Source organism: Pongo pygmaeus, chromosome 20, assembly GCF_028885625.2.
Source record: "Pongo pygmaeus isolate AG05252 chromosome 20, NHGRI_mPonPyg2-v2.0_pri, whole genome shotgun sequence".
NCBI lineage: Eukaryota > Metazoa > Chordata > Mammalia > Primates > Hominidae > Pongo > Pongo pygmaeus.
The window spans coordinates 21,389,157-21,412,747 of record NC_072393.2 but is presented as its reverse complement, the minus strand read 5'-3'; the positions used below and the strand labels follow the sequence as shown (position 1 = coordinate 21,412,747).

At 40.3% G+C, this 23,591-nt stretch overlaps 1 protein-coding gene across 1 annotated transcript in view; it reads right to left on the bottom strand.

The window, feature by feature from the left end:
• The window catches only part of LOC129020590 (putative zinc finger protein 66), a 36,858-nt gene extending 22,630 nt beyond the window's left edge, over window positions 1-14,228 (bottom strand). The window contains 1 exon segment of the mRNA XM_063657748.1: window positions 14,092-14,228. Coding sequence (XP_063513818.1) covers window positions 14,092-14,121 — 30 coding nt within the window. The 5' untranslated portion in view covers window positions 14,122-14,228.
• Between the last annotated feature and the right edge of the window lie 9,363 nt (window positions 14,229-23,591).

Sequence of the window (23,591 nt, the reverse complement as noted above, 5' to 3'; positions counted from 1 at the left end):
AACAGAATAGGCCCTGTGACCACCCTTTAGTGCAAAGGTGGAACTTAACTCTCATGAATGTATTTTGAAACCCTCATACCTGATTCTCACCTCACCTTACAGTCACATGAGGCACCTCATTAAAACCACATGGATGCTTCCACCCACAACAAGAAACAGAAGCTGTCGGGAGGGCACAAGACATTTCTGCAAATTGACCATATGATCCTAATGAGAAGCCTGGGCTGATAACCACTAAGCTAAGCATTGCCTCTCAAGCTTTAATGAACTTATAAATCACTTGGTAATTTTGGCCCCACTTTATGTAATGTAATTCTGCAGGTTTGAAAAGGATCTATGAATGGGTGTTTTAAACAAGTCCCTTGTCAATGCTGATGTTGCTCCCCACTGGTGCATTATTTACATTAGTTAGAGAAGCAGGAACAGCACAGGATCCCTTACACTTAGCACTCTTGTCACAACCAAATACTTCTGGTACAAACAAGGACAACCCATCTCCATCCTAAAGTTTTACATTCTTTGCTGGCTCTTTAAAGTTTACAGAGAAAACAGAAGGCAGCAATGTCTGAATAAGTCTGTATTTTAAAAACAACATGTACACATGTACTAATGCAATGTTTATTAAACAGGTACTATGTGCTCAAGATCAGGATACAGAGCACTGTGCTGGGCATAACACATTATGTGATTTAATTCTCATTACATCCTGGGAGCTGGTACTAAGGGTTTAATAATTTCCAGGATTTAGAAAAAGGGCCCAGAATCTCTATTTCTTCTTCTGTTCCTCTGTCATCAATTTTTTTAAATTATAAGGAATAAAAGCTAAATATAGACAGATGAAAGAGATACAAAAAGAAAGAAGTTAATGTAGTTTAGACAAAGTTTTATTCTGTTTATATTACTTTTTTGTGACTTATGGAGCAACTACTGGATCTGCAGGAATAGAAAACAAGTGTCTAAATACAATGTCTCTGCAAACACTGGTTTTAATAGAACATTTAAAATCTAGGACCCTAAAATACATACTTTATTTATCCCATTTATCTGTTTTTGGGTTTCAAGAAATTGTGAACACCAGCTCTAGAAAGGCAACAGGATTCACCAGCCAAAACTCTGATCTCTTCTAATCAGTTCTCTGAGGAAAGACTCCAAGGTATGGTCAGACCAAAATAAGGCCTCCAAAAAGGGTGAACCTGAACAGGTCTGAGGCAGGGTGGGGACGCTATGTAGAATTCTTCCCTCTATGCCACTGCAGTACTACCAGTTTTCTATTTTCAAAGGTTACCTAAAAGAAAAACTTAAATCCTAGAATTTCTGTAATTTTAATATTTTCTAGCCACTGCCCTGTCAACTTTATGATACATACTAATACGCAATTTAAACAAATTCTGTAAGGTTTTCTAGGGTAATTTTTTTTTTTAATAGATGAAGTCTCACTGTATTTCACAGGCTGGAGTGCAGTGGTGCCATTTCAGCTCACTACAAGCTCTGCCTCCTGGGTTCAAGTGATTCTTCTACCTCAGCCTCCCAAGTAGCTGAAACTACAGATGTGTGTCACCACGCCCAGTTAATTTTTGTATTATTAGTAGAGACGGCATTTCACCACATTGGTCAGGCTGGTCTCAAACTCCTGACCTTGTGATCCACCTGCCTTAGCCCCACAAAGTGCTGAGATTACAAGCATGAACAACCATGCCCAGCCTTTCTAGTGTAATTTTATTAGAAAATAAATATGTACACTTAGCAAGGTAAAAGAAATAGAAATTATATGGCCAGGCATGGTGGCTCACACCTGTAATCCCAGCACTTCAGAAGGATGATACGGGTAGATCACAACATCAGGAGTTTGAGACCAGTCTGACCAAGATGGTGAAACCCTGTCTCTACTAAAAATGCAAAAATTAGCTGGGCATGGTGGCCAGCACCTGTAATGCCAGCTACTCAGGAAGCTGAATCAGGAGAATCACTTGAACCAGGGTGGCAGAGGTTGCAGTGAGCCAATATCACACCACTGTACTCCAGCTTGGGTGACACAGACTCCATCTCAAAGAAAAAAAATTATAATAATCCTTCTGTTCATAAATATGCCTTCAGATGTAGACATCAGAAGTCACAATATAAAGAGAGTAGACTAAATAAAGCCCAAGATTTTGGACACATGCATTTATTGTACCAACCATATGATGCATAATTATTTATCCAGTTGCTAGTCTAGACTAAACATTTCTGGATTGTAGGAACCATGACGGCTTCATGTTTTTTTAATGGCTATATGAAATTGAAGCAACTAGTTTATCTGTTTGGGTCTCCAGATCTCCTCCTTCTTTATCATCCAAGTAACAGGAAACTGGAGAAACTCTCACCTGGGTAGCAACCAAAGATACCTCTTGTATGAGTTGATGAACAAACACAGGATGACTCATTTCACTTACACTGAGACAGAAGCAGAATTAACCACTCTTGTCAGTCTAACACAATTCTGCTCTGAACATCCTCAAATGCCTCAAAGACACCTAGGTGATTTTGAGGGAATTCCCAGTGACCCTGGGCTGATGGCCCAATGATAAGCCAGGCTGGAGAGACTCAGGCTGATTCTAAATAGAAAATGGAACTGCCCTGGTGGAACTCCAGAACCTGGAACACCTGTTCTGATTTGCTAGCTCTTGGGTAAAGGAAAGAGAAAAATAACTCTTCTCCAGTATTCCACTTTACAGGTAATTATAGTTGTGATCATGGCTCTGGATACTTTGTGGCCTTGATCACTCACTCCTAAGATGCTTTTTTACACTTACAAATTCTGCCATCAGATTCTATTTCCTCCTGGAGCCTCCCATATCACTGTAGCAGGTCAATGAACAAGATGTGAAAAATCTCAAAGAGCCACGCTCCCAAAATGGGGCTGTAAGATGTTTAGGTTGACATCTCACAACACAGAAAATGCCTTTTGTTAGTTTTCTGTACATTTTCTATCCAAAGTCCAGGCTTTTTTGTAAATCCCAGGCAGAGGCCAGAACTTAATTGCAGATTCTAGGTAGGATCAACCTGGCTCTGCATCTTTTGATGTTACAGCAAGTGGAATACAATCTAAATAGAGATCCCCTCATGGATGCTGCTCTAGAACATTCTATATAAGTCTATATAAAAAAAAAGGCTGACACAACATGAACATAAGTAGACAGTTTATTTGGGTCAAGTTTAAGGATTATAACCTGGGAGCAAAGATTCAAGTTGCCTGGAATCTACACTTTAATTAGCAGCAATTACAAGAGGATTTATAAAGACAACAAGAGAGGGACAGAGAGTGGGCTGACACAAAGTTGTTTTTCAGAAAATTTTATTTACAGAGATAGCATTGATTATTAATTAGATGTATATCATAATGGTTTAGGGTATAAAATATAGTGTCCAGGCCAGGCTCAGTGGTTCAAGCCTGTAATCCCAGCACTTTGGGAGGCCAAGGCGGGCAGATCACTTGAGGTCAGGAGCTCAAGACCAGCCTGACCAACATGGAGAAATCCCATCTCCACTAAAAATACAAAATTAGCTGGTCATAGTGGCATATGTCTGTAATCCCAGCTACTAGGGAGGCTGAGACAGAAGAACTGCTTGAACCCAGGAGGCAGAGGTTGCAGTGAGCCGAGATTGTACCATTGCACTCCAGCCTGGGCAACAGGATTGAAACTCCTTCTCAAAAACAAACAAACAAAAATATAGTGTCCAATGTGGCATTATTAGTGTCATTTATAGCTACTTGTGCCAATAGGGAACAGTTTCAAGAGATTAATACATAGTTAATAGGGGGAGAAAGATATAACTGCACTTTTATTTTAATGTTTCTCTGAGTTCGATAACCAAAAGGACTTGCATTTTTCAGATAAAAGTTTTTTATTTCTCAAATCTCACGACCTGGATTCAAAATTTGGAGCTACAGATTTACCGCCTGAATGGCTGGAGTAGCAGCAGGTGTTACCTGTACATTTGTGGGTATTTTGGCAAGAGGAGGAAAGGGAAAGTGGAGATTCTCATGTCTCTATGTCTACTCAATGCACACATGTTACTCTGATTGGGTTTCTGGGCTCCATATTCTCTGAATCAGTTTCAGTCTGAAGATACAAGAGTCAGTGAAAGAGGTAAAATGATTGATTGCTGCCTGTGAAGTTTGTAGAAATTTGATCTAGCCTCTCTAGAAGTGATTGTAGAGAACTCTAGATACCAAATAGGCAGAGACACAATTCTGCCTGCATATTTAGGGGACAGCTTACACTTTGCTGCACAAGTATACGTTGACTGGAAGCCTGAGAGGGAAAGTCCCCTCTAGAGTAAATTCTGGTTGGCACCTTATGTGTTTATATCATGTCTGGTAATTCTAGACAGTGTTTGGAAACAATAATTAAAAGAAAAAATGGGCTGGAAGTAGTGACTCACACCTGTAATCCCAGGACTCTGGGAGGCTGAGATGGGCATATCAACTGAGATCAGGAGTTTGAGACCAGTTTAGCCAACACAGTGAAACTACATCTTTACTAAAAACATGAAAATTAGCCCAGCACAGTGGCAGGTGCCTGTAATCCCAGCTACTCAGGAGGCTGAGGCAGGAGAGTTGCTTGAGCCCGAGACCTGTAGGTTGCAGTGAGCTGAGATCATGTCACTATACTCAGCCTCGGTGACAGAGTGAGACCTCTATCTCAAAAAAAAAAAAAAAAAGAAAAAGAAAAATTTTCTCCAGCCCCAGAGAAGCTCCAACCTCAGAAAAAGAAAATGGTTTCTTCAGCTCCAGAGAAAGAAAATGGCTTTCTTACAAAATTAAACTTGAAAGTGACATACATCATTGTCAATCTGTTTAACAGATTACAAAGGTGGAAAGATAGTCACCATAATTAGTCCACAAGTAGAAGAATTTATAGCACCATGTCATACATAGTTCATCCTAAAATTACATGGAGATTGAAGAGGGCATCTGGGTATGCTAATTGCTTATATTCAATGACAAATGAACTTTCCACATCTTCAGAACAGGAGGTAGTTTAGCAGCTTGAAGCCCAGTGGCTGCTGAAGGTAGGCTTTCACTCTGCTACAAAAATGGTTGAATAGGATTCTATCTCTTTGGCTATTTACATTTTAGAGCAGTGGCTCTGTACTCCCTGGCACTGGGCTACAGCACTCCTGCTTGTTTTCCCTTGGTTATTGGTGTCCTCTCTTGACCTCTACTATCTGCCACTGAGGCACAGCCCTGAGCACAGCTCACATTTTATGTGAACTACGTTTGCCACAGCAACACTCTAGTGTCACAACAGAGAGTGAGACCTGAGCTGCAGGAGGAGAGCCTGCAGGATTCCTGGGTAGAATTATATCTTCACAATAATGAAACTGGGAGCAGTGTTTCAGCCTCACTTTCTACTTATAATGGTGACATGGAAAAAATATTGAATTTCCAACATGAGTCCAGATAGAGATAGCATCAAAAGTTTTCACTGTGACAACCCACCTCATTCAGACTCTACGGGATACTAGTAAGGCTTCTGAAACAGACAAAGCATTGGAGAGAAAAACACATCTCCATCTGAGCAACATTATTTTGAGAGAAGAAAGTTAAAAAGATCTTAAGAAAAAGGTCAGATTAGATATAAGATTGTTGAAGTCAGCCAGAAAATATTCTCCTAAAATAAATTTCTCTCTAAACACTCAAAGTGTATAGCTACTCTCACCATGAGAAACATGAGCATTAGGAAGGGGGCAGATTTTCAGAAAGAATAATTTTATAAAGTTTCTTTTCCATCTCTGCTTCCATCTCATCTTCTAGCCATTGAATGGGGGTTCTATATTGAAATACATCTGACAACTTCAAACGACACTTTTTGATGAAGAAATAGAATCTGATTGTGTTTGTATAGTGGAATATATTAGAACTTGCAACATAGCTAACTGAAGAGGTATTATGGTGTTGGGGTGGCCACATCACCTGTCTTTATTTGTCCTGTAATAGGAACATACCAATTTAGTGAAATAAAAGATACCTGAATTGTGTTTACTCATTTTTATTCCTATTGAATAAAGTAATAAATATGTCAGACAAATGTCTACTGTAATAATTTGGTAGTAAATTTTCTCTGGCTATTAGATATAAATATCTAAGTATGAATAATTTTAATGAACTAGTCATAATATATATACCATTTTAAAAAACTGTAACTATACTTCAGTTAAAACACTTTATATTTCAAAAGTATAAATTACAATATTAAAATAACAATTTAAGTGATTCAAAGTAAGTATTGTGGCTTTATATTCATAATATTGTAGAAAATACTGTTTATGGCTCACCCCTGTAATCTCAGCAACTTGGGAGGCTGAGATAGGTAGATCACTTGAGGTCAGGAGTTCAAGATCAAGCTGGACAACATGGTAAGACTCCATCTTTACTAAAAATACAAAAACTTAGCCAGGCATGGTGGTGTGCACTTGTAATCCCAGCTACTCAGGAGGCTGAGGCAGGAGAATCACTTGAATCTGGGAGGCAGCAGTTGCAGTGAGCTGAGATCATGCCACTGCACTCCAGCCTGAGCAACAGAGTGAGAGTCTGTCTCAAAAAAAAGGAAACACTGTTTAATTTATATGAATGCAGTTTGTCTACAAACACTAAACCTAACTATGCTAATTGTTCTGAAGTAATAAATAGAAAACAAGGTACAACTACAGACTCCACTGTTGAGTTCATGCATTGAACTGTTCTTGCATTTGCAGTATTAGTACTTCAGCCTGCAAATATTGGATAATTATCTTGGATAATCAGGTTTCTGTCAAGGAAACTTAGTATCTTTTAGACTTTATCATTCTGTATTGTTAAATTTAATTTTATCTTTGTGCTATGCTTCTGTGTGCTCTTAAATGAGTTTTATCTAAATAAATCTGTGTCTACCTTAAAGGACTAAAAATGAAAAAAATAAACTTTTCAGAAGCAAAAACAAAGCAATAAATCTGAAGTACCAGATAAAGATAATCTGAAGTCATAAAAAATGAAAAAGGTTTATTTTGCTGTTAATATGATTTACATATATTTCAAAAAAGCAGAGAAAAATATCTACATATAATCTAAATCCCTTAAGAACAGACAGAGTAGCAAAATTTGTTTTGGAACTTTTTATTTTATTTTATTTTTATTTATTTATTATTTTTATTTTTTTTATTTTTTTATTTTTTATTTATTTATTTATTTATTTTTTATTTATTTTTTTAGTTTTTCTTTTTCTTTTTATTATTATTATTATACTTTAGGCTCTATGGTACATGTGCGCAACGTGCAGGTAAGTTACATATGTATACATGTGCCATGCTGGTGCGCTGCACCCACCAACTCGTCATCTAGCATTAGGTATATCTCCCAATGCTATCCCTCCCCCCTCCCCCCATCCCACAACAGTCCCCGAAGTGTGATGTTCCCCTTCCTGTGTCCATGTGTTCTCATTGTTCAATTCCCACCTATGAGTGAGAATATGCGGTGTTTGGTTTTTTGTTCTTGTGATAGTTTACTGAGAATGATGATTACCAATTTCATCCATGTCCCTACAAAGGACATGAACTCATCATTTTTTATGGCTGCATAGTATTCCATGGTGTATATGTGACACATTTTCTTAATCCAGTCTATCATTGTTGGACATTTGGGTTGGTTTGTTTTGGAACTTTTTAAAGAGTTTTTGAACTCTTGGACATTTGAATTTTTCACACTGTATGCAATTCAAAGAATGTTTATGGGGAAAAGGAGAAGAGAGAAAGATGTTATAAAAAATCCACGAGTGCACAAGGTCAATGCAACAGAATAGAGAGCCCAGAAATAATGCCACCCTCCTATAACCATCAGATTTTTGACAAAGCTGATAAGAGGAATGTGGCAATAATTCTCTATTTAACAAATGGTGCTAAAATAACTACCTAGCACTATGTAGAAGACTGAATCTAGATCCCTTCATTACACCATATACAAAAATCATCTCAAGATAAATTAAACACTTAAATGTAAACTTAAAATTATAAGAAAATCTGCACGATAACCTAAGAAACACCATTCTAGACACAGAAACCAGCAAAGACTTCATGATGAAGCTACCAACAGCAATTGCAACAAAAGCAAAAATTGGCAAATGGAACCTATTTAAACTAAAGTGTTTCTTCACAGCAAAGGAAACTATCAACAGAGGAAAAATACAACCTACAGAATAAAAGAAAATATTTGCAAACTTTGCCTCTGACAAGGGTCTAATATCCAGAATTTATTAAAAACTTAAACAAGTTTAAAAGAAAAAACCAAACAACCTCATTAAAATATAGGCAAAAACACGAACAGATGCTTTTCAAAAGAAGATATATATGTGGCTAACAAGCATATGAAAAAAATGCTCATTACTAATTACTAGAGAAATTAAAGGAAAAACCACAATGAGATACCACCTCACACCAGTCAGAATGGTTATTCTTAAAAAGTCAAAAAATAACAGGTGCTGGCAAGGTTGCAGAGAAAACAGAATGCTTATACTTTGCTGGTGGGAGTGTAAATTAGTTTAAGAACTGTAAAAAGCAGTGTGGTGGTTCCTCACAGAACTAATAACAGAATTATCATTTGACCCAGAAATCTCATAATTGGGTATATACCCAAAGAAATATAAATTATTACATTATAAAGACACATCCACATGCATGTTCACTGCAGCACTATTCACAATAGCAAAGACAAAGACAGGCCCTAAATGCCTATCAATGGTAAACTGGATAAAGAAAATATGGTATGGTCAGAAGCAGTGGCCCATGACTGTAATTCCAGCACTTTGGGAGGCCGAGGCAGGTGAACTGCCTGAACTTAGAAGTTTGAGACCAGCCTGGGCAACATGGCAAAATCCTGTCTCCACAGAAAATACAAAAAGAAAAATTGTCCAGGTGTGGTAATGCCCACGTGTAGTCCTAGCTTCTTGGGAAGATGAGGTAGGAGAGAATTGCTTGAGCCTGGGAGGTTGAGGTTAAAGTAAGCCAATATCATGCCATGGCACTCTGGCCTGGGAAATAAGCGAGACTCTGCCTCCAGAAAACCAAATGAATGTGTTATCATTTATAGGTAAGAGCTAAATAATAACACATGAACACAAAGAGGAGAACAACAGACACTGAGGCCTAGTTGAGGGTGGAGGGTGGAGGGTGGAGGGTGGGAGAACTCAGAGGATCAGAAAACATACCTGTTTGGTGCTATGCTTAGTACGTAAGTTGACAAAATAATCTGCACACAAAACCCACATGACATAATTTTACCTGTAAAAGAAACCCACATGTGTACCCCGAATCAAAAATAAAAGCTAAAATAAAAAATTAAATCCCTGGGCAGAAGAGAGTGCAATGCAGGTGAGAGGACTGATTTTTGCTGCAGATAGTGGACCCGATACAGCTGTACTCTGATTTAGTTCTGTGTGCAGGCAGATGAGATTATGAACAGCTGATCCAAAATGGTAGGTTGGTGGAGAAAACTGGTTGCTGCTGCAGATTTAGTGTCTGCAGATGGGGATATGCCTGGAGACTTGTAGAGACTTGTGGGTTCTTGGCAAGAAACACTAGGGTCAAAAATGCCGTGGTGAAGTTCCTGAGGGTGGTGCCTAGTCCTGGGAGGATTGTGGACATGTCAATGTCTAGTGTGTGTGTTTGTGAGTGGGTGGGAACCTTGTGGTGGCAGCTGTCAGAAAAGGGGGTCTGTAATCAGAACTCCTTTCCTCTAAGTTTTCAGTCCTCTGTCACCCTGGGAGAAGACCTGAATCACAGGACAATGGGCAGTGTGACAGCCTGTGTACAGGAAAGCAGAGCTCCCATTCCCAAACAGCTAGAGTTTTATTCCAGGCCAGGCCTCTGTGATATCTTTTTTCTGGCACCAAACCTGTAGAGTTAGCTGAACATTAAACAATTGACTGACACCAAATTATTGTCTAACATTTGAATTCTGACACCATCCAGAGTCAACACAGACCCTGATTCAGGGCTCAGTCCCACAACACTGTCCTCACTGCAGATGCCAGTCAAAAATCCCATGGGCCCATTTGTGCTTCTGAGCTACTGTTTATAAACTTGGGAGTCCCATAACCTCTCTGAATTTTAATAATCTGGTAGAGCTACTCACAGAACTCAGCAAAACACTGTAGTTAGGTTTACCAGTTTAATATGTGAGATGCAGCCCAGGAAAAGCCAAATGGAAGAAATGTATAGAACAAAGAAAAGAAATGGGGAAAGATGAAACACATAGATAATACTGGAAAATATTTGTGATTAATAAAATTCTCCATTCTTTGTGTGCTCCAGGAACAATTTATGGAAAGAAACACTCTTCCCATTATGACTAAGATAGTGCTCTCTTTTCTTACCTACCACACAGGTAAGACACATGCTCTGCACATTTTCTCCCTTTTCTCATTAAAAAAAATCAGCTGAATTTCTCTTCAGTGCTCAAAATAAAATATTTCTTCACTTTGTCACCCAGGCTGGAGTGCAGTGATGTGATCTCGGCTAACAGCAACCTCCACCTCCCAGGTTCAAGCAATTATCCTCCTTCAGCCTCCCAAGTAGCTGGGATTACAGGTGCCCATCACCACACCTGGCAAATTTTTGTTGTTTTGGTGATTTTTTTTTTTTTTTTGAGATGGAGTTTCACTCTCGTTGCCCAGGCTGGAGTGCACTGGCACAATCTCGGCTCACCACAACTTTTACCTCCTGAGTTCAAGCGATTCTCCTGCCTCGGTCTCCCAAGCAGATGGGATTACAGGCATGCACCACCACACCTGTTGAATTTTTTTTTTTTTTTTTTAGTAGTGATGGGGTTTCTCCATGTTGGTCAGGCTGGTCTTAAACTCCCAACCTCAGGTGATCCACCCACCTCAGCCTCCCAGTAATTTTTGTATTTTTAGTAGAGACAGGATTTCATCATGTTGGCCAGGCTGCTCTCAAACACCTGTACTCAGGTGATCCGACTGCCTCAGCCTCCCGAAGTGTTGCGATCACAGGCATGAGCTACTAGGCTCGGAATAAAATAAAATATTTCTTAATCATACTTTTCTTAAGTTTATTTCCCTCCCTCAGGCTCCTGAACTTTGAGCTACCCTCAGTCTGAGTCAACATACAACCCCATTTTACATCCCTCCTAAGAACATGCTGATTTCAGGGTAAGACATCCTCTGATCTAAAATCAGACTTTTTCACTCTCCATTTGCCATTCACCTCCCACCTCCTTTCTAATCTTGCTTACCTCTCCCTAAAAAAGAAAGCCCTTTTCTGCCTACATCTTTGCAAGCCATAAAGATCTTATATTTAGTTGGTATTTTCTCCTGTTGCAATAATTTTTTGGAATTCTTTTTTTTAACATAAATCTAATGTTTTTATTTTACAAAGTATTGAAAGTGCTGCAAAACATAACGACTTCATCATCAGTAAGACCCTCTCAGTTTCCTTTCATCTTAAACTCAACTGCATCTGCCTGTGGATCCCCAGCTTTCCAGGGCTCTGTAGCTTCTCTCAGGATAAAGGCTCCTTCTATGGCTGGAGTGATTAGGCTGGGACACCTGCAGGGAAGGCTCCCCAGAAAAAACTGAGTCTTCAATATCCAGTTGCAGGCTTAATATTAGCCGTAGCTTGGAGTCACTAGGTTCAAGCTTTAATTTCCATGTCAGAATTATTCACTTAGTTTTTGAAACTACGTGTTTGAAAAATCCAGGGAAATTACTCAAACGCAGTGTTTACATAAGGGAAGGAAATTTTAAGGTTCTTATTATTTTTTTTTTTTTTTGAGATGAAGTCTCACTCTGGCCCAGGCTGGAGTTCAATGGCATGATCTCAGCTCACTGCAACCTCCACCTCCCGGGTTCAAGACGTTCTTGTGTCTCAGCCTCCCAAGTAGCTGGGAATACAGGCATATGCCACCACACCTGGCTAACTTTTGTATTTTTAGTAAAGATGAGTTTCACCATGTTGGGCAGGCTGGTCTCAAATTCCTGACCTCAAGTAATCAACCTGCCTAGGCCTCCCAAAATGCTGAGATTACAGGCATGAGCCACTGCACCTGGCTAAGATGCTTGCATTTTATACCTCTATAAGAAAAGCATATATATCTACTTCTTTCAGACAATATATGTATTATTTTATTACTTATCTTAAAAATAATGCAGTAGGCCAGACACTGTGGCTCATGCCTGTAATCCCAACACTTTGGAAGGCCAAGGTGGGTAGATCATGAGGTCAGAAGATTGAGAACATTTTGGCCAACATGGTGAAACCCTGTCTCTACTAAAAACAAAAAAATTGGCTGGACGTGGTGGCACACACCTGTAATCCCAGCTACTTGGGAGGCTGAGGCAGGAGAACTGCTTGAACCCGGGAGGTAGAGGTTGCATGAGCCAAGATCACGCCACTGCACTCCAACCTGGTGACAGAGTGAGACTCTATTTCAAAAAAATAAGTAAATAAATAAAATAATGTAGTAAAAAATTAGTCATATGGGAACACTTCTAGAAGGTACCATGTTTCATCACTTACAATTTAGCATTTAACTCAGAACACAAGACAAAAGGATATAGAACAAATTTACCCTGCAAAAAGAGGAACTAATGTGTTGATGAATCCATGTAACTCATCAATTATCTACCACATTTTCCTGTGGAAATATATTCATTGTCTACAGCCAAAATGGAAGAGAGATTTTCCCTATATTTTTCCTTGGTAACTAGCATTCCTGGCAAACATGGTGAAACCTCATCTCTACTAAAAATACAAAAACTAGCTGGGAGTGGTGGCGCGTGCCTGTAGTCCAACTACTGTAGAGGCTGAAGCAGGAGAATCGCTTGAACCCAAGAGGTGGAGGTTGCAGTGAACCAAGATCTGACACTGCACTCTAGCCTAGCGACAGAGCAAGACTCCGTCTCAAAAAAATAATAATAATAATTAATTGAGGAACGTGGGGGACACCTGAGGCCCTGCTTGGGACACATGTGAAAAATGCCAGGGAAAATCAGTTCCCTGTGGGATGTGAAAATAATTAAGTGGCAGGCAACGAGACTGAAGAGGCTCTAGTCCCCGGATTTCCATTTCTAAAAAAAAAAAAAAAAAAAAAATCTAAGCTCAAGTGCATTTTTTGGTAAATTACTACATTAGGGGAAACAATTCAGGCGTCAGCAACTATAAACTGCCAATTAAGCTCTAATTACATAACCAGGAAATTTCCACCTTGATTGTACAAATTAAGAAACTACATTACTAAACCTAACAAATTATTGAATTTGGTTTTCTTCATCATGCATTTTATAAATGTCTTTCCTTCAAGCCTCTCCCACGGACCACAAACTACAGACTATAGCTGGGTGCTCTACAATTCTTGAATCACTCTTTGATTAAATTGTTTGATATTTTTGCAGTGACTCCCATAATTTTTTTTTTTTTAGACAAGAGTCTTGCACTGTCGCCCACGCTGGAGTGCAGTGGCAGGATTTCAGCTCACTGCAACCTCCCCCTCCCGGGTTCAAGCGATTCTCTAACTTCTGCCTCCCAAAAATTTGGGACTACAGACATTTGCCATCACATCCAGCTAATTTTTGTATTTTTAGTAGACAAGGGGTTTCCCCATTTTGGTCAGTCTGGTCTTCAACTCCTGACCTCAAGTGATCTGCCCGCCTCCACCTCCCAACGTGCGGGGATTACAGGCGTGAACGACCGCGCCCAGCCCCATACAATTTTAATAGCAGAAAAGAGAAACTGTGAACCCCAGAGACCAAAGCTCTTCCCATTCATGAACCCGCACCGCGAGTCAGGATTCTTCCCTGCACAATCTGGGAGAGACACGGCACTGCGGGTGCAAAGCTGCCCACAGAGCGCTCCAGGCCAGGGGCACAGTCACTGCGCGGGGAAGCGACAGGACGCCCGGGGCCAGGCTGTCAGCGTAGCCGCCATCTTATGGCTGAACGGGACTGAGGCCGAGCTGGGTGAGGAGAATTCGGGGTGCAGACTGTCGAGCTGACTGAGGGGAGGCCTGAGTCCTGCCACAGACACTTCCCCTCTCTCAGGATGCTGGACCGGCACTCTCACCATTTCTAGGTTTCCAGGGGGTCCTGGCATCTTAGCTGTGGATCTCCCAATACCTGCAGGACACAGGGCCTCTAGGAGCAGAAGACACAGAGCAATGAAAACACGACCTGGAGCTCCAGCTGCAGCGACAGACAAAGACCCCGCCAAATCCGGAAGCCATCCTGTTCATTCCAGCTGCGTGCCTGATTGGACTGTTTCCAGCCCAGCGTCCCTGATTGGCTAATGCTTAAGGTCCTGCCCCCTCAGACACTGAGTAACGTAAGACATGATCAGCTACAGGGCGGAGTGAAGAAAGAGTGACGGCCTAAGCTGCAGCCTTTTTAGGCAGGTCTTCCTCCCAGAGCTGAGCCTGGTCCATGCCAGAGCAGGGGAACATTTTATCTCTTTTTTACTCTGTGTCTTGTTGAATGTATTCAAAGGTGAACAGAAATATTTTGCTGTCATATTAATAACACATAAAATTTTTGTTCAAGAGAAAATCAGCTTTTACTTTGGTGATAGTGTATTAACGATTAAAGCTAATTTTAATAAAACGTTATAAATAAATCAAATTTGTCATTTTTGACCACTCCAGATTTACATATATATTTTGTAATCCCTGTAATTTTTTTATCTATTTATATTTTATTTTTATCCACATTCTTTTTATTTTTTCAGTTTTAAACAACCGTTAAGTAATTTCAAACTGCTATAGGAGATAGAAAGAAATAATTTAGGGTCAGGCACAGGTAGCTCATGTCAGTAATCCCAACACTTTGGGAGGCCAAGGTGGGTGGATCACTTGAGGTCAGGAGTTCAAGACTAGCCTGGCCAACATGGTGAAACCCCATCTCTACTCATAATATAAAAAGTTAGCTGGGTATTGTGGTGCACATCTGTGGTCCCAGCTACTCCGGAGGCTGAGGCAGGAGAATCACTTGAACCCAGGAGGTGGAGGTTATGTAATGGCCCAAGGGGTTCATTTTGCCCTTTGCCTAGACAGAGCCGATTCATGAAGACAGGAGAACTTGTGGAGGAAAAGTTAAATGTTAAATTTGAACTCAATTGAACGTGGACACAATGGTCACCAAGTCCCAGAACATGTCCTGTGAGCCCCTGAGGTGTTCATCCAGCACTGTATCAAAGAAATATCTATTTCATTCTATTACTATACATTAGTTGTTAAAAAACAATAGACAATCACAAAAATAAGATGACCCTTTTGTGTTCCTTGAAGCAAGTCCCAAATGGCCCTCCTCACTGGGCCTTATGCCAAACAACTCATTACAAAAGAGCTAGGGTCCCAGACCACCCTGAAGCTTCATGAGACTTCTCCTTGCCTGTGCATGAATGGATAGCCGGCTCTGGATCCCAGGCTGTTGCTTCCCACTCAGTTGGTAATCCTCCATAGTCAGGTGAGGGTAAATATATATATATATTTATCTCTTTTCCCATCTCCTCTTCTTACTGCAATTTGCTTATTATATCAATCTGCAAATTATATTTATTTATTTATTATATCATTTGCTTATTATATCATTAGTTTATTCTGTCTGCATTGATATTGATGTGGGATAAAGCTTGTTTACCCTTAAAGGTATTGTATGTGTGTCTTTTCTTCTCCCCTCCCACGTTTCCCACACAGAACATTTTCAGTGTCACAAACAGGATTTGAAAACAAAAGTGTTCCCCTTTTTGACCAGAAGGATAGGGCTGGAGGCTCAAGGACTTCCCATATCCTGGGATGGGATCACTCCCAGTTCTCCTTCTTTGTGATTGAATGGTCCAGGGGAACTGGCCATTGTGGGAATTGGGAATCTAAATTAGTGCAACTTAAACATTTGACTGTGCTTGAAGTGCTGCAGGGGATTCCAGTCACCAAAGGAGATGCTGAGGGAATCTCCCAAAGTGGATAGTGTTTGATTGCTGCTTATAAGTTAATGTGTCAAGATGGGGACTGATTGCTACAAGAGAAATGTAAGCTGGAAAAGGAAAATGCTAATCTGACTTCCAGACTGGCCCTGGCCCAATGCCAGTCAATGTCTTGACTGATCAGGCTCAAAGCTATCAGCCTATTGCTGAAAAAAGCAGCTGTCCAGGTGGCCCAGTCAGGGTAAAACTGAAGAACTAGTCAGCCGGGGCTTGGAGCAGGTAAAAACCCAGTTCCTATCTCAAAAATGGGAAATTAAGCCTAGTAAAATTCAAGGACCTGCACAAAGTGTAAAATTCTTTGGCATCCTATGGAATGCAAAGAAATAGACCACTTCACCAAAGGCTAAGGCTAAAATACTATAATTTGCAACCCCTACCACTAAGAAGGAGTCCCAGAAATGTATTGGCTTGTTTGGATTCTGAACACATCATATTCCTTACTCGGGTAACATTTTACAACCTCTGCATGCAGCCACTAGAAAAAGGTATGACTTTCACTGTGGAGAGAAAGACAGCATGGCTTTTGAACAAGCTAAACAAGCAGTGCAACTGGCCCTGGATCTATGGCCTATATGGGATGGGCCTGACGGACTGTGAGTAACTGTCCTAGATCAACATGCTAACTGGAGCCTTAGGCAGAAACAAGATGGGAAGAGGGTACTTTTCATGTTTTGGACCCAGAAACTGCCAGAGGCTGGAAAAGCATATTCCTCTTTTGAGAAGCAATTGTTAGCTTGCTATTGAGCTTTGCTGGAAATGGAACACCTCTGCTTCAACCATGATATCTTTACGAGGCCTGAAATTTCTATTATGACTTGGGTCATGAGTTCCCCCAAAGCCCACCAGGTACTGCACACCCAAGAAAGTAGCATCATAAAATGGAAATGGTACATACAAGACCAGGCTAAGCCAAAACCAAAGGGGGTATTGCTTTTACATGAGGATGGACAAAACTTTTACATGAGGTGGAGGTTGCAGTGAGCTGAGATCCTGCCACTGCACTCTAGTTTGGGTGATAGAGCAAGACTCCATCTCAAAACAAAAACAAAACAAAACAAGAACAAAACCAGACACTCCTCAAAAGAAGACATACACACAGACAAAGAGCACATTAAAAAAATGGTAAACATTGCTAATTATTAGAGAAATGCAAATAAAAACCACAGTATTATATTGGTGAGGTTGCAGAGCAAAGGGAGTGTAAGTTAGTTCAGCCACTGTGGAAAGAGCAGTGTGAAGATTTCTCAAATAACTTTAAACCATTTGACACAGCCATCCTATTACCAGATATATACCAAAAGGGATATAAATCATTCTACTAAAAAAGACACATGCACACGTATGTTCACTGTAGCACTTTTGACAATAGCAAAGATATGTGATCAATCTAGGTGCCCATCAACAGTGGACTGAATTAGAAAAATGTGGTAAATGTACACCATAGAATACAAGTCAGCCATAAACCAGAATAAAATTATGTGCTTTGCAGCAACATGGATAGAGCTGGAGGCCATTATTACAAGCAAATTAATGCAGGAACAGAAAACAAAATACTGAATATTTTTACTTATAAATTGAAGCTAAACATTGAGTACACATGAATTCAAAGAGGAAAACAATAAACACCAGGGTCTACTTGAGAGTAGAGGGTGTGAGGAGGGTGAGAATAAAAAATCTACCTATCTGCCAGGCACGGTGGCTCACGCCTGTAATCCCAGCACTTTGGGAGGCAGAGGCAGGTGGATCACCTGAGGTCAAGAGTTCGAGGCCAGCCTTGCCACCATGCTAAACCTTTGTCTCTACTAAAAATACAAAAATTGGGCCGGGTGCCGTGGCTCACTCCTGTAATCCCAGCACTTTGGGAGGCTGGGGCGAGCGGATCACAAGGTTAGGAGGGCGAGACCATCCTGGTCAATATGGTGAAACCTGGTTTCTATTAAAAATACAAAAATTAGCCAGGCATGGTGGCATGCACCTGTAATCCCAGCTACTCAGGAGGCTATGGCAGGAGAATCGCATGAACCTGGAGGTGGAGCTTGCAATGAGCCAAGATCATGCAACTGCACCCAAGCCTGGGCAGCAAGAGCAAAACTCCCTCTAAAATAAACAAACAAACAAACAAACTACTTATCAAGTACCATGTTCACTATCTGGCTGGTGAAATAATGTGTACACCAAACCCCAGTGACATGCAATTTACCCATTTCACAAACCTGCACATGCACCCTTGAACCTAAAATAGAAGTTGGAAGAAAAAAGCACAAATAAAATAAGATTCAGAAATTGAGTAGATGAATAAACGATGATTTTAAAAACAGCTTTCTTGCTTTTCTAAAATATGGATGTTAATAGATGTTCTGGATCTTCAGCCCTCATCTTGGACCGTGAAGAATGGAAAACAAATGTCAGGGGTGATGGAGCAGAGACATCCCTAAAGGCTTCCTGAAGCTGCCATACCAGCCCAGGTATGCATAACTCCTGAGGTTTTATGTGAAAAAAAAAAAAAAAACTTATGTGTTTTAAGTCAGTGTGGATAGATCTCAATTACTCATAGCTAAATAAAGTGAAATAAGCTGTTGAACTTGAAAAAAAATAGCGATATTATGAAAAATTCGCTCCAGTTACAATTTATGAATAACAATTACAGCTCTTTGCCAGGTGTGGTGGCTCCTTCCTGTAATTTCAGCACTTTGGGAAGCTGAAGCAGGCAAATCACCTGAGGTCAGGAGTTTGAGACCAGCCTGGCCAAGATGGCGAAACACCGTCTTTACTGAAAACACAAAAATTAATCAGGTGTGGTGGTGCACGCCTGTAATCCCAGCTACTTGGGAGGCAGAGGCAGGAGAATAGCTTGGACCTGGGAGGTGGAGGTTGCAATGAGCCGAGATCATGCCACTGCACTCCAGCCTGGGTGACAGAGTGGGACTTCATCTCAAAACAGAAAAAAACAAACAAGAAAAATGATTACAGCTGTCTATTGTCCCCAGAGAAATGAAGGAGTTTGGAACAGGTTTTTCTCATCTATGATATCTGAAGAAAGAAAGAGGCTCACATGGAAGGAGAGGAAAATGCTGAGTCTGATATACGAAGAACAAACAGTGAAGTCAGTGTGTCTTTCTGGGTTCTGTGCTTCCTTTAGATGTTCCTCTGCTAAAAAGCAAATTTTTTGTGAATCTTCAAATTCCTGAACAAAACTATTCTTTTTTTTTTTTTTTTTTGAGACGGAGTCTTGCTCTGTCGCCCAGGCTGGAGTGCAGTGGCGCGATCTCGGCTCACTGCAAGCTCCGCCTCCTGGGTTCACGCCATTCTCCTGCCTCAGTCTCCCGAGTAGCTGGGACTACAGGCGCCCTCCACCACGCCCGGCTAATTTTTTATATTTTTAGTAGAGACGGGCTTTCACCATGTTAGCCAGGATGGTCTCGATCTCCTGACCTCGTGATCCGCCCGCCTCGGCCTCCCAAAGTGCTGGGATTACAGGCTTGAGCCACCGCGCCCGGCCCAAACTATTCTTTAATATTTAATCAGGAAATGTGAGTATATGAAAAGCTTGAGGCCGGGCGCGGTGGCTCACGCTTGTAATCCCAGCACTTTGGGAGGCAGAGGCTGGCGAAATCACCTGAGGTTGGGAGTTCGAGAACATCTTGACCAACATGGAGAAACCTTGTCTCTACTAAAAACACAAAAAATTAGCCGGGTGTAGCGGTACATGCCTGTAATCCCAGTTACTTGGGAGGCTGAGGCAGGAGAATCGCTTGAACACGGGAGGGAGGCGGAGGTTGCAGAGAGCAGAGATCACGCCACTGCACTCCAGCCTGGGCAACAAGAGTGAAACTCCACCTCAAAGAAAAAAAACAAAAAAACCTTGAGTAGAATATGTGAAAGTTTACAGTGCAAAAAAAACCTTGAAATTAAATATTGATATAAACATAAATGGGGCAAATATGTGCAATTTAATGTAAACTAACATGCAAATGTTGATTTATTTTAGGAATAAATGTTATCAGCATTTAGCCTCATAGAGTTAGAGATTCTAAACTGTTCAATATTCATAGAAGAAACAGAGACATACCTCAAAGGGTTATTCTCACATAGAAAAATGCCAACATTATATACTTGAGAGAGAAATTCTACTTATTAAATAGTTGATAAACTGATGTTATCTAGACTGTTCAAGAGTTTTAATGCAGTCAATCTTCCCACTACTTATGTGTAAGTGTTCATAAGAGGGATATGAGAACTTTGCTTAAACAAACACATATAGAATATTACGGACATATAGAACATATAAATATAATGTGAAAATTTTAAATATTAGAAGCCATTGTGTCAGCATACTAAAACATATATTATGATCCAGGGTACTTTATGCTAGAAATGCAAGTGAGATTTAGCATTTAGAAATCCACTAACAAATTAGTTAAATAATTTAAACCAATAAAATGTCATGTTTCATGTTCATAGCTATAAATAAAGACATTACCAGAATTCTACAGAAAAATTTATATATATATTTGTGTGTGTGTGTATATATATATATATATATGATTTTTTTTTTTTTTTTTGAGATAGAGTCTCACTCTGTTGCCCAGGCTGGAGTGCAGTGGTGTGGTCTTGGCTCACTGAAACCTCTGCCTCCCAGGTTCAAGCAACTATTCTGCCTCAGCCTCCCAAGTAGCTGGGACTACAGGTGTGTGCCACCACACCCAGCTGATTTTTGTATTTTTAGTTGAGACGGGGTTTCACCATATTGGCCAGGCTTGTTTTGAACTCCTGACCTCGTGATTTGCCTACCTCAGCCTCCTAAAGTGCTGGGATTACAGGTGTGAGCCACTGTGCCCAGCCTAGAAAATTATATTTTTAAAAAATTAGTAAGCATTTAGCATAAAGTATTTCTGAAAAACATGAATAACAGACATGTACAAGTAAAAGTTAGTGGCAATACATGCTTGAAAAGGAAGATTCAACAAAATTGGGTCAATGATCTTTTAATCACTTTAAAAATTGAGTTGACCCATCAAAAAGTGGGCAAAGGACATGAACAGACACTTCTCAAAAGAAGACATTTATGCAGCCAAAAAACACATGAAAAAATGCTCACCATCACTGGCCATCAGAGAAATGCAAATCAAAACCACAATGAGATACCATCTCACACCAGTTAGAATGGCGATCATTAAAAAGTCAGGAAACAACAGGTGCTGGAGAGGGTGTGGAGAAATAGGAACACTTTTACACTGGTGGTGGGACTGTAAACTAGTTCAACCATTGTGGAAGTCAGTGTGGTGATTCCTCAGGGATCTAGAACTAGAAATTCCATTCGACCCAGCCATCCCATTACTGGGTGTATACCCAGAGGACTATAAATCATGCTGCTATAAAGACACATGCACACGTATGTTTATTGCAGCATTATTCACAATAGCAAAGACTTGGAACCAACCCAAATGTCCAACAATGATAGACTGGATTAAGAAAATGTGGCACATATACACCATGGAATACTATGCAGCCATAAAAAATGATGAGTTAATGTCCTTTGTAGGGACATGGATGAAATTGGAAATCATCATTCTCAGTAAACTATCACAAGAACAAAAAACCAAACACCGCATATTCTCACTCATAGGTGGGAATTGAACAATGAGAACACATGGACACAGGAAGGGGAACATCACACTTCGGGGACTGTTGTGGGGTGGGGGGAGGGGGGAGGGATAGCATTGGGAGATATACCTAATGCTAGATGACGAATTAGTGGGTGCAGCACACCAGCATGGCACATGTATACATATGTAACTTACCTGCACATTGCGCACATGTACCATAAAACCTAAAGTATAATAATAATAATAATAAATAAAATTAAAAAAAATAAAAATTGAGTTGAATCCAACAGAGACACCATCTTGTGTTCTGAAAATAGAAATTTTACTGCAAAGCAGAATAAATGAATAAAGATACATGTAAAAAGCATAAAGGCTCACGCCTGTAATTCCAGCACTTTGAGAGGCCAAGGTGGGTGGATCACCTAAGGTCTGGAGTTGGATACCAGCTGACCAACATGGTGAAATCCCACCTCTACTAAAAATACAAAACATTAGCTGGGCGTGGTGGCACATGCCTGCAATCCCAGCTACCTGTGAGTCTGAGGTAGGAGAATCACTTGAACCCAGGAGGTGGAGTTTGCAGTGAGCTGAGATCATGTCATTGCACTCCAGCTTTGACAAAAAGAGCAAAAACTTTGTCTCAAAAAAAAAAAAAAGAAATATGAAGTGACATCTTCTGTCATTTGTTATAAAGAATTGAAAAGTTAAATAATGTAGTTTTAATTTATGAACAGATTTAGAGACAAATGGAATATAAAATTCAAAAATAGTATGAAATATATATGAAATGTGGTGTATGACAGATGCAGCAGTAGTGAAATTGATGTGCACTCAATATGTCTCCCTGGAGACTAAAGCCGACATATATGCAGTGAGGACCTTGTCTCCCAGTCTTTTATTTTTGCACATCTGATGTTTTCACATGTGCGGGGAAGAGGTTTAATATTTGATTGTCTTTGGCTATGGTCTGATGGATGAGTTTCTCCTGACTCAATACACATTGTAACCTGTTCTCAGAGTTCACAGTGTGTCTCTTGGTGAACGTAGATGCTACTACTGTCTGCAAAGGTTGACCGTCTACAACAGACACTCTTGCTCTGTTTGGGAATAGGTACATATTGTTTCAGCAGTTATTCTCAGTTGTTAAATTTTCTTGGGGACTCCCCCATGCCCTTGTCTCACATGAGGTAATTGTCTTAAAGCAGTTCAGGAAGGACAACTTTGCATAGACTCTGGAATGGGCTGCTTCAAAGTAGGATACTCCATATAACCTATATTCTAATATGCAACCAACGAAAGACAGTACATTTTTTGTGTGTGCGTGTGAAAAACTTTTGAAGAAAATAGGCAAGGCATGGTGGCTCATGCCAATACTCCCAGAACTTTGGGAGGCCATGAGAGGAGTATCACTTGAGGCCAGGAGTTTGAGATTAGGCTGGGCAACATAGGGAGACCTAGTCTCTATAAAAAAAGGAAATTAATAGAGCATGTTAACACAACTGTACTCCCACCTACTCAGGAGCCCAAGGCAGGAAGATCACCTGAGTTTAGGAATTCCAGGCTACAGTGAGCTATAATCACACCACTGCACTCCAGCCTGAGTGACAAAGTAAGATATTGTTGATAAAAAAATTGAAACAAGTAAAGATTCTTTGTTATGAGAAATAAAACTAATCTTAAGTAGGTGTGCTATAATGTAAATTAACAGATGTTTTATGCCTATATTGAAACTTTTGTTTGTTTTTAAGATAGAGTCTCACTCTGTCACCCAGGCTGGAGTGCAGTGATGTGATCTCGCCTCATTGCAACCTCCACCTCCCGGGCTCAGCTGTAATCCCAGCCACTCAGGAGGCTGAGGAAGGAGAAATAACATGGTAAAAGTACCAATAAACATGGTGAAATACCACCTCTACTAAAAATACAAAAATTAGCCTGGCATGGTGGCACATGCCTCTAGTCCCAGCTACTTGGGAGGCTGAGGCA